This window comes from Cervus canadensis, chromosome X (assembly GCF_019320065.1).
Source record: "Cervus canadensis isolate Bull #8, Minnesota chromosome X, ASM1932006v1, whole genome shotgun sequence".
NCBI lineage: Eukaryota > Metazoa > Chordata > Mammalia > Artiodactyla > Cervidae > Cervus > Cervus canadensis.
This window is the reverse complement of record NC_057419.1, coordinates 113686522-113698996: the sequence shown is the minus strand read 5'-3', so window position 1 is coordinate 113698996 and position 12475 is coordinate 113686522. Positions and strand designations below refer to the sequence as shown.

Here is a 12475-nt window from a genome sequence, read left to right as displayed (position 1 = left end):
CCTACAGTTGGTCATGGTTCTTTGCCTTGTAGGATAATTAAATATTAATTGTTGAAGGGTCTGGGCTAGATGTCCTGCCTTCGATGGGTTATCATTTTCCACAAACTTTAATCAGAAGACGTGAGAGTAGTCAGCTCTTCAGCAATGTTGGGTATACTCCTCTTTAGCCCCTTGTATAGTAGGAACCCAAAAACCCTTTGATTGTCAGGTTCCATTAGCCTGGTCTGTAGGGGATCCCCTTCTTCGCCTCTTGACTGAAAGGGATGAGGGGACCAAAATGGCTAGCTGACAGTTTGAATTCCATATCAATATCATCACTGTTATGTTCCTTAGTGGACTAAGATCTCTGGTTCACTAAAACAAAGTAACAAGGATGGGAAGCATTTTAGGGATAAGTAGTGAGAGGAGGCACTTCCATCTCCACCCCCTTGATTTCAAGACCTATGAATCGACTATGGCAGAAAAAACAAACTGCTTTCTAGAATTACTTCAAGCATAATCTCCATCCCTGCCACCTTGGCCACTTGGTTCTTGAGCCCACTGAGTTATGACCTGAATGCTGGAGAAGGAAGCTGATTGAGGTCTAGATGATGAATACCCTATCCATCAGATTATTAAAATTCTGCTCTGGTAAGCTTATTTACAGAGAATTCTCACAAGACACAAGTATCTTCATATCATGTATCCATTTGGACAGGTGTATTCACATACTTTTCCCCTGGACTTCCTTGTCCCAAATGTTGAACTATGTATCCTCAAAGCCCTCGACCCCTCAACCAATGAAATGGACATGACCTAGATATAGCTACTCACTCATACTTGTGGCCATCGCTCCTGGCAGAAGGAATGACAGGTGCACTGCTCAAAGTTCTTCCCTGGAAGGATTACCCTTCACCATGTCCTTCCAGGCTGTCCCAAAGTGGACTGGACTGATGCAGCTGTCCACTTCTGGCTTGAGTAGTAGGCAAGATTCTCAATGTGCCCTTCAAGATTCCAGTCTTCTGGTTATTTAATTAATCTCTAACATGAGTACTGCTGTGGTGGGATTTTTTTTAATGCAAAATAAGTTTTATTTTGTTGGCACTGAAAGAAAAACAAGCAAAAGAACAGTATTTCTACATTGAGGTGAAAACAATGTTTAAACTATCTTAGCAATGAAATGTATTCCAAAAGAAAGTATGTTTTATGAAGATTCCAAAGTACAGGTGAATCTTAACACAACAGTACAGGAATCTGTAATACTGAAGATGACTCTCTTCTGACAGGATGTTTAACAAACATATTTTTAAAATTATAAAGGCAATGAAGCAATCCCATTTAAATAACTGTGTCAACAGTGATATGGCTTTTTCCATTAATACTCTAATAATCTCATTTTAATACTTTTTACTGCCATGACAATTTTATTTAACACATAAATTCTGCTGTACTTATAAACATTGTAATTAAACTTAAAAGCTTTTGCACAGCAAAGAAAATCATAGAGAAAATGAAAAGACAACCTATAGAATGGAAGAGAATATTTGCAAATGATGCAACTGATAGGGATTAATTTACAAAATATATAACATTTAATACAGCTCAATACCACCCCTAAAATACCAAATCCAATCAAAAACTGTACTGATGATCTTAATAGACATTTCTCCAAAGAAGACATACAGATGGCCAACACACACAAGAAAAGATGCTCAATGTCTCCAATTATTGGAGAAATACAAATCAAAACTATGATGAGGTTATCTCCCCACACCAGTCAGAATGGCCATCATCAAAAAGTCTACAAATAACTATTCTGAAGAGGGTGTAGAGAAAAGGGAACCCTCCTACACTGTTGGTGTGAATGTAAATTGGTGCAGCCACTATGGAAAACAGTATGCAGGTTCCTTACAAAACTAACAGTTGAGCTACCATATGATTTAGTAATCTCACTTCTGGGCATATATCTGAAGAAAACCATACTTCAAAAAGACACATGCACCCCAATGTTTATTGCAGCATTATTTATAATAGCTAAGACATGGAAGCCCTAGAGGAGGGCATGGTAACCCACTCCAGTATTCTTGCCTGGAGAATTCCATGGACAGAGGAGCCTGGTAGGTTAAGGTCCATAGGATCACAAAGAGTCAGACATGACTGAAGTGACTTAGCACGCACACAAGACATGGAAGCAACCTAATCTGTCCATTGACAGATGAATGGATAAAGATGTGGTGGTATGTATATGTGTATATATATACAATATTCCATTATCTATCTATTTATGATAATGGAATATTATTCAGCCATAAAAATGAAATAATGCCATTTGCAGCATCATGAATGGGCCTAGAGATTATCATATGTCATACTAAGTGAAGTAAGCCAGACAAAGATAAATAGCATGTTTTATCACTTATATGTGGAATCTAAAAATATGATATAAATGAACTTACTTACAAAACAAATAGACATCAAAAACAAACTAATGGTTACCAAAGTGATAGTGGTGGCAGGGGAGCAGGGTATAAATTAGGAGTTTGGGATTAACATATACACACTACTATGTATAAAATAATAAGCAACAAGGACCTACCGTATAGCACAGGGAACTCTATTCAATATCTTGTAATAACCTATAATGGAAAAGAATCTGAAAAAGAATGTGTGTGTGTGTGTGTGTGTAATGAAGACACTGGGGTATAAGTCGGGCTTCAGCTGACAACCAGTTCTCCTGACCTTGGGCAATGACATGAACCCTGGAGGCCTTAAGTGTAAATCATGGCCCTGACTCAAGAGATACTGCCAGGTTGAGGTAAGCATGAAGGTAAGAAGCCACAGCCGATCCTGGCACGTGTTATTAACATGTTCTCAGTCAGCGTTCTCCCAAGCCTTGGTACTGCATATAGGAAATGGTCACGGCCCAGTACCTAGGAAAGGCAACAAGGCCTGGGACAGAGAGAAGTTCAAGGTGGGTCATTCACTGATGATTAGTGATCTAATCTGGGGGACAGAGAAAACAGATTCTATAAATAGTGATCTAATTTGGGGGACAGAGAAAACAGATTTTATGAGCCAGAGATTAACTGAATGAGAGAAGTTTCACCCAGCCTGACAGGACAGCAGTTACTGAGAGTCATCAGAGCTGAAGAGCTGAGGCCAGTGACACCTAGGTCCTCCTTCCCCTAGGTGCTCCTGTCAGGGAAGGAAGGTGAGCAGAGCGTGTGATGTATCCAGGGTCACATGACATACAGGGACCAATGGGACGCTGTGGACCAGGGAAGCCTAAGCCCGCAGTCTGAGGGCGGCACCAGAGGAGGAGAGGAAGAAACTTGAGCTCAGGAGAGAGCTGCGCAATGAGTCATGCTGCTGCTGCTGCTGCTAAGTCACTTCAGTCGTGTCCGACTCTGTGCGACCCCTTAGACGGCAGCCCACCAGGCTCCCCCGTCCCTGGGATTCTCCAGGCAAGAACAGTCGAGTGGGTTGCCATTTCCTTCTCCAGCGCATGAAAGTGAAAAGTGAAAGTGAAGTCGCTCAGTCGTGTCCAACTCTTAGCGACTTCATGGACTGCAGCCCACCAGGCTCCTCCGTCCATGGGATTTTCCAGGCAAGAGTACTGGAGTGGGGTGCCATTGCCTTCTCTGGCAATGAGTCATAGATCCAGGGAAACCCTGATGTGCTTCTGCCCTGGGCTACTTAGCTAACCTCTTAATGTTTCCACATCCTCTTCTGTCATCTGAGGGTCATGACAGCATTGACCTGTTGGGCTTATTGTGAGGATTTAAAAAATAGCTCTTTTAATGTTTATTAGATATTTTCAAAATACCAGACACTTATCTAGGTGTGAAATCACACTGAACTAACACTCTCTCATGGATCTTACTTTCCAGTTGGGAGATAAAGACACCAGAAAACCAGAGCTTTTGTCAAGTGCTCTGAAAAAAAGTTGAAGTCAGGTGAAGAAGAGGAAAACAAGTGAACGATACTGTGAATTTGCTAGATAGGGGAGGCCTTTCTGAGGAAGAGACACCTAAGCTGAGAAAGGAGCCTGAGTTCTGCCAGGCTCAGGTTTCTTCAAAGTATCCTCTTTCCCAAGGCCAGAGCAAAGGAAAAGATATGTGTCTTAATTAAATCTTCGTGGGGAGTTCCAGCTCATATATGTGGGGTTCAGCCTGGCTGTGACCTTTCTTCCTGAATGTCTGAGATGCTTCAGCATCAGATGAAGAGACAACAGTTTTATGGAGATGGCTGAACAAGCTCCTATCATTGCATAAGTCAGTTCTCTGTGATGAATCCATACAACACACACATGCGTGTGCATGCACACACACACACACACACCTCCTACTGGTTCTCCTTTTCTAGTTGAAGCCCAACTTATAGATTTTGGTATTGAAAGAGGTTCCAGAGAACACATATTAAGGGTGAATTATCTGAGATTGTTCTGTGTTTCTGGAATTCCTTCTTTAATCAGATTAAAGTCATTAGTAACTTTTATCCTGAGTTTTAAAGGGGACTGGTAGTTCATTGAAATAAATAGCAAAGGGGTTTCTCAAATTACCGTATTTGGATACCTATAATCAAGTCCCTTGCGCAGGCACAGGAGGGCTGAGAGGAGCTACTCCACATTCAAGGTCAAGAGGGGCGGCTGTGAGAAGATACCCCTCGTCCAAGGTAAGGAGCAGCGGCTGCACTCTGCTGGAGCAGCTGTAAAGAGATACCCCACGTCCAAAGTAAGAGAAACCCAAGTAAGATGGTAGGTGTTGCGAGAGGATATCAGAGGGCAGACACACTGAAACCATATTCACAGAAAACTAGCCAATCTGGTCACAGGGACCACAGTCTTGTCTAACTCAGTGAAACTAAGCCATGCTGTGTGGGGCCACCCAAGACGGTCAGGTCATGGTGGAAAGGTCTGATAGAATGTGGTCCACTGGAGAAAAGAATGGCAAAGCACTTCAGTATTCTTGCCTTGAGAACCCCATGAACAGTATGAAAAGGCAAAATGATAGGATACTGAAAGAGGAACTCCCCAGGTTGGTAGGTGCCCAATATGCTACTGGAGATCAGTGGAGAAATAACTCCTGAAAGAATGAAGGGATGGAGCCAAAGCAAAAACAATACCCAGATGTGGATGTGACTGGTGATAGAAGCAAGGTCCGATGCTGTAAAGAGCAATATTGCATAGGACCCTGGAATGTTAGGTCCATGAATCAAGGCAAATTGGAAGTGGTCAAATAGGAGATGGTAAGAGTGAATGTCGACATTCTAGGAATCAGTGAACTAAAATGGACTGGAATGGGTGAATTTAACTCAGATGACCATTATATCTCCTACTGTGGGCAGGAACCCCTTCAAAGAAATGGAGTAGCCAATCACGGTCAACAAAAGAGTCCGAAATGCAGTACTTGGATGCAATCTTAAAAATGATAGAATGATCTCTGTTCATTTCCAAGGCAAACCATTCAATATCACAGTAATCCAAGTCTATGCCCAAACCAGTAACACTGAAGAAGCTGAAGTTGAACGGTTCTATGAAGACCTATAAGACCTTTTAGAACTAACACCCCAAAAAGACATCCTTTTCATTATAGGAGACTGGAATGCAAAAGTAGGAAGTCAAGAAACACCTGGAGTAACAGGCAAATTTGGCCTTGGAGTACAGAATGAAGCAGGGCAAAGGCTAATAGAGTTCTGACAAGAGAACGCACTGGTCACAGCAAACACCCTCTTCCAACAACACAAGAGAAGACTCTACACATGGACATCACCAGATGGTCAACACCAAAATCAGACTGATTATGTTCTTTGCAGCCAAAGATGGAGAAGCTCTATACAGTCAGCAAAAACAAGACCGGGAGCTGACTGTGGCTCAGATCATGAACTCCTTACTGCCAAATTCAGACTGAAATTGAAGAAAGTGGGGAAAACCACTAGACCATTCAGGTATGACCTAAATCAAATCCCTTATGACTATACAGTGGAAGTGAGAAATAGATTTAAAGGACTAGATCTGATAGACAGAGTGCCTGATGAACTATGGACCAGAGGTTCGTGACATTGTACAGGAGACAGGGATCAAGACCATCCCCATGGAAAAGAAATGCAAAAAGGCAAAATGGTTGTCTGAGGAGGCCTTACAAATAGCTGTGAAAAGAAGAGAAGCAAAAAGCAAAGGAGAAAAGGAGATATTCCCATTTGAATGCAGATTTCCAAAGAATAGCAAGGACAGATAAGAAAGCCTTCCTCAGCGATCAGTGCAAAGAAATAGAGGAAAACAACAGAATGGGAAAGACTAGAGATCTCTTCAAGAAAATGAGAGATACCAAGGGAACATTTCATGCAAAGATGGGCTCGATAAAGGACAGAAATGGTAGGGACCTAACAGAAGCAGAAGATATTAAGAAGAGGTGGCAAGAATACACAGAACTATAAAAAAAAAAATCTTAATGACCCAGATAACCACGATGGTGTGATCACTCACCTAGAGCCAGACATCCTGGAATGTGAAGTCAAGTGGGCCTTAGAAAGCATCACTACAAACAAAGCTAGTGGAGGTGATGGAATCCCAGTTGAGCTATTTCAAATCCTGAAAGATGATGCTGTGAAATGCTGCACTCAATATGTCAGCAAATTTGGAAAACTCAGCAGTGGCCACAGGACTGGAAAAGGTCAGTTTTCATTCCAATACCAAAGAAAGGCAATCCCAAAGAATGCTCAAAATACTGCACAATTGCACTCATCTCACACACTAGTAAAGTAATGTTCAAAATTCTCCAAGCCAGGCTTCAGCAATACGTGAACCAAGAACTTCCAGATGTTCAAGCTGGTTTTAGAAAAGGCAGAGGAACCAGAGATCAAATTGCCAACATCGCTGGATCATCAAAAAAGCAAGAGAGTTCCAGAAAAACATCTATTTCTGCTTTATTGACTATGCTAAAGCCTTTGACTGTGTGGATCACAGTAAACTGTGGAAACTTCGGAAAGAGATGGGAATACCAGACCACCTGACTTGCTTCTTGAGAAACCTGTATGCAGGTCAGGAAGTAACAGTTAGAACTGGACATGGAACAACAGACTGGTTCCAAATAGGAAAAGGAGTACGTCAAGGCTGTATACTGTCACCTTGCTTATTTAACTTATATGCAGAGTGCATCATGAGAAACGCTGGGCTGGAAGAAGCACAAGCTGGAATCAAGATTGCCGGGAGAAATATCAATCACCTCAGATATGCAGATGACACCACCCTTATAGCAGAGAGTGAAGAGGAACTGAAAAGCCTCTTGATGAAAGTGAAAGAGGAGAGTGAAAAAGTTGGCTTAAAGCTTAACATTCAGAAAACTAAGATCATGGCATCTGGTCCCATCACTTCATGGGAAATAGAAGGGGAAACAGTAGAAACAGTGTCAGACTTTATTTTTTTGGGAGCTGCAAAATCACTGCAGATGGTGACTGCAGCCATGAAATTAAAAGATGTTTACTCCTTGGAAGGAAAGTTATGACCAACCTAGATAGCATATTAAAAAGCAGAGACATTACTTTGTCAACAAAGGTCCATCTAGTCAAGGCTATGGTTTTTCCAGTGGTCATGTATGGATGTGAGAGTTGGATGGTGAAGAAAGCTGAGAGCCGAAAAATCGATGCTTTTGAACTGTGGTTTTGGAGAAGACTCTTGAGAGTCCCTTGGACTGTAAGGAGATCCAATCAGTCTGTCCTAAAGGAGATCAATCCTGGGTTTTCATTGGAAGGACTCATGCTGAAGCTAAAACTCCATACCTTGGCCAGCTCATGTGAAGAGTTGACTCACTGGAAAAGACCCTGATGCTGGGAGGGATTGGGGGCAGGAGGAGAAGGGGACGACAGAGGATGTGATGGCTGGATGGCATCACCGACTCAATAGACATGAGTTTGAGTAAACTCTGGGAGTTGGTGATGGACAGGGAGGCCTGGCGTGCTGCAATTCATGGTGTCGCAAAGAGTCGGACACGACTGAGCGACTGAACTGAACTGAATGAAGTCCCTATGAAAGGCAAAAGTACAAGTGAGCAAGTAGACGCTATTTGTGACCATTTCAGTCAAAATAAGGAGTGTATTGATGACCGGCTTCTTCTAAATCTGCTGGATAATTTAGGGAAGAAAATAATATGCTCAGTTTTTTAAAGTCTCATTTGAAGATCTACATAAAGGACCCAAAAGTTTCTACTACTATAATCTCTTGTAGCCCCAGGGCCAAGAGGTGGGAAAACCAAACCTGAAGTCTAATGCTATGGTTGGCTGAACTACAACACAAACTGAATTCTCAAGTTCTCAAGATCTCCTCCGTTAATCTTAGAGAACTAGTTAGAAATGAATGGGATCCCGAAAAGCAGAATGGGAAACAGGCACAGACTCTGATGAAACTGGGTACTTGGAACCCCTAAATTCTGTGAGGTGATTTGCCAGTAGAAGCAAAACTTCTGTCAGAGGTGACTTTTCCTTTGCTTGAAGAATCAGTGATCCTCTGGCCTGAAGGAGCAGCCTTGCAGGGCATGGCTGATCTTCCTCAAAAGTTGCATCCACCACCTCTGTTTCCTTCAAAATCCTGTGAGAAGCCTCAAACTCCCACAGGCCACCAAGTATGATGTAAAGTGTGACCCTTGCAGAGGTACAGAATTTGCTAAAAGAACTACATAAATGTCAAAATGTGTACAAACAGAATTCTGTGGAATTCGTGTATAAATAGTTCTTTACAGTGAGGTGGAGGTAGGAAGAAAATACAGTTTAATCAGACCAAATTTTTTATATATGGGCTTATTAACCTGAGACTCTGGATTAAATGTTTTGGTGTCAGGGGTTAAGAAAGCCTCTCAGAGTTTGTGAAGCTGGTGCCTTAGTCTATTCAGGATGCTCTAGTCAAATACAAGAGGCTGGATGGCTTGCACAACAAACATCACAGGTCTGGAGCTTCCAAAGCCCAAGATCAAAGCAGCAGCAGCTTTGGTGTCTGGTGAATGTCCACTTCCAAGTTCATAGAAGGCCCACTTCTCACTACGTTCTCATGTGTTGGAAGGGGGAAGGGAGCTCTCCAGGGTCTCTTTTATAAGGTCAGTAATTCCATTCATGAGGGCTCCATCCTTGTGACCCAATCACCTCCCAAAGGTCCCACCTCCAGATACCATCACATTAGAGGTTAGGGTTTTGACATTTTCTTGGGAAGTACATGAACATTTACTCCATTGTAGTTAGTTGATTGAAAAAGCCCCAGAGGACTCAGAGAAATGCAGGAACTTCCCTGGCATACTGCAGAGTGAGACATCCAAAGGCTTAGGGAGAGTGGAACATTAGAGTGATTTATCACATAATATGTGCTCATTCACCTCAGGATATCCAAAGAACACAACTTTCACCAAGGCAGTGGTATACTGATTTCCAAGGGGAGCCTAGGCGTCTGTGAAGAGCTCTGTGATGGGTCTTCTCTGTTATTATAATGACTGCAGCTTGCCCTTGAGGAAGGCCATGCTACACTGCCAAATATCACTGTCCCAACTTTCTCCAAATGGACCTGTGGCCAGTGACAAGGAGGCTGTGCAAAGGTGGAACTTCAAGTCATCAGAATTCTAAGAGATTATTCAATACCAGCTCTGAACTAATACTGATGTTTGGGCTTACCTAAGTTGTGGAATCAATGTGGTTTTACCTCATGTCCATCTCAGTGGTTAGTCCCTGAATCTACTCTCTGCTTATTTCCTTAGATGCAGAATGTATAACTGTATAAACATATTCAGAAAATGATAAAATTCACACACTGGTTCTCTGACCTGTTAAATGAGGTCTATCATGAAATAGGCCTTTGGGGAGAATGGATATATATATATGGAGGTTCCCCAGTGGCTCAGTGGTAAAGAATTCACCTGCAATGCAGGAGCCACAGGAGATGTGGGTTCGGTCCCTGGGTCAGGAAGATCCCCTGGAAGAGGGCATGGCAGTCCACTTTAGTATTCTTGCCTAGAGAATCCCATGGACAGAGGAGACTGGCATGCTATGTCTGTAGGGTCACAAAGAGTCAGACATGACTGAAGTGACTTAGCATGCATGCACACAAGTATATGTGTATATGTTTTTATGGCTGAGTCCCTTTGCTGTCCACCTGAAACTATCACAACATTGTTAATTGGCTATATGCCAATATAAAATAAAGAGGTTTAAAATAAAAAAGTAAATAAAGAACAAAAACTAAACCAAACCCCCCCCCAAAATGGAGTTCCTCTATAGTATGGAGTGATGGAACCTGACTATCAAAGGAAATTGTGTTGCAACTACACAGGGTCTAAGATATGTGCAGAATGTCTAGAGCTCTTCTTAGTACTTTCATGTTTTGTGGTTAGAGTTAATGAAAAATTACAACAACTCAACTCTGGGAGGACATCTAATGGTCCAGACCCTTTTGTAATTGAGGTTTGAGTCCTCCCTGAAGCCAAGCACCAAAACCAGCTGAGTTTTGCCTCAGTGCTGCTTCGGGAGAAAAAATAAGAAATGGATAGGGAAAGGATGCAGTAATAAATACCAGCTACACATGGTGACATGCTGAAGAAACCAGAACTGTAACAGTATTTACTGGATGATTTAATAACCCCCCCACCTCAGGTGAGAAGAAAAACAACAAATTATTCATTCAAATAAAATGCTTAGGGCAAATGCCCAGCTTTTACTAACAGAAATTTATAACATTAAATTTCCAATGCTTTTCCTTAGCCTCTGGAGACAATTTTGTTAACTAAATACATACTGAGAGGCTTTAACAACACTCCATTCCATTCCAGAAGACGGTAATCTGTTCATTATTTCTTATTGATCATGACAATAACAGGATTATATGTTTGGAATGCAAGTGTCTTTGTTGAGAAAATGGTCAGAATCTATTTTTTCTAGTATTATCTCGAGGTGCTTGATTAAGTGCCCTCTTTTAAATCTGAAAATAAAGAGACAAGTCATTAACCAAGAGACATGCAAAGAAACTATCATGTAGGAGCACTGTAGGGAACAGAAAGAGGAGCTTAATTTTACAAAAGAATATGAATGGACCCTGATGGTAAGAGACAATCCAGCAAATATAGAGTGTCAACTGAGGTTCAGGGCCCAATCAATCTCTGGTGAGAAGAGGAGCTTGGAAGAATGAGATGGACTCAAATAATATCAACCTAAATAACTATGGAGACAACTTTAACTCTCACAAAGGATTTGGGTCTGAGAAATACCAGGGGGGCTGTACCCACCCCTCACCCCAGCACTGCATCGGGCCCAACTCCCTAAAAACAATGGAGAGTTCTTCTTTACACTCACCTTGCTGCTTCCTTGATGGCAAATTCAACAAGTTGTTTCCTTACTTCTGGAGGTCTTTGCACTTCTTTAAGCAATTTGAAGATTTTTTCATATTCTGAAAATGTTTAAAAAATAAACTTTCAGTAGTTCTCAAATATAAAGTTGAGTTAGAATTCAGTCTTGGTGTATCCAATAAACTCATTAACCATTCTTCATAAACTAGAATGTTACACAATATATATGTTTTTAATGTTTAAATAAAGACACCTGAATACATCTAATAATAAAACTTTTGTAAACAATATCCAAGTAAGAATAAAAAAGGAAAAGAAAGAGAAAAAAGGGAAAAAAAGAGAAAAATATGTTATATTGTAAACTATAAAGGAATCATTCTAAATTATGTGAAAGCTCATTTCTGGGAACTAATGAGCCTTAAGAGATATGCTCAATCTATTCTAAACCACAGAATGAGAGTCTTCCAATGGTATGTATGATAGAAACTGTTATACAACATACTTCGTCCAAACTGTCGAATTTCCTTCCTTAATTGATGTTTTATATCAGCATTGGTTTCCTCTGGACCTGATGGTGGTTTTGGGGGCATCATTCCAGGTGGAGACATTGCGATGGCTTTTTGGTCATCTGTAGAGAGACAGCTGGCAATGAGTCCTCCTAGAGGGCATTACTAGAAGGTTTGTGAATCAGCCCACCTCGGCTGAAGCTGGTTAAGTCACTGGATAGAGCATCTAACTGGTTGGGTGGGATACCATCTCCTACCATATTCATAAGCTCTGGTGGAGCAGATTTTGAGAAGAAGCCATCAAGTGGGGTATGACCACTTTCCATCCCCTGCTCATGGATATTGTGAATGACAGAGGCTTCTGGAAGCCTAATATGGAGATTGAACTACAATTAGGTGTCTTACATCAACCCTTCATGGACATTCATGTGCTCCTTGGTTTCTAAAATTATTTATTTCATAGTAGGAGAATATACCATGGAGAAATCTCAGAACTGAAAAATTCTCAGGAGTCAGTAAGTTCAAAATGAGCAAGTGAAATAATTATAGTTTGACTATAAAGCTCCTAGAGGAGAACATAGGCAAAACACTCTCCGACATAAATCACAGCAAGATCCTCTATGACCCACCTCCCAGAATATTGGAAATAAAAGCAAAAATAAACAAATGGGACCTAAT

The 12475-nt window shown here is 41.3% G+C and overlaps 1 protein-coding gene across 1 annotated transcript; it reads right to left on the bottom strand.

The window, feature by feature from the left end:
* Nucleotides 1-10819: 10819 nt before the first annotated feature.
* LOC122435967 (integrator complex subunit 6-like) lies at nt 10820-12154 on the bottom strand. Its single transcript, XM_043460082.1, has 3 exons — nt 11794-12154; nt 11299-11392; nt 10820-10927 (listed from the first exon to the last, which is right to left on the bottom strand). Exons 1-3 carry the CDS (start codon nt 11897-11899, stop codon nt 10828-10830), a joined length of 300 nt encoding a protein of 99 aa, XP_043316017.1. The 5' UTR covers nt 11900-12154; the 3' UTR covers nt 10820-10827.
* Nucleotides 12155-12475: the final 321 nt, after the last annotated feature.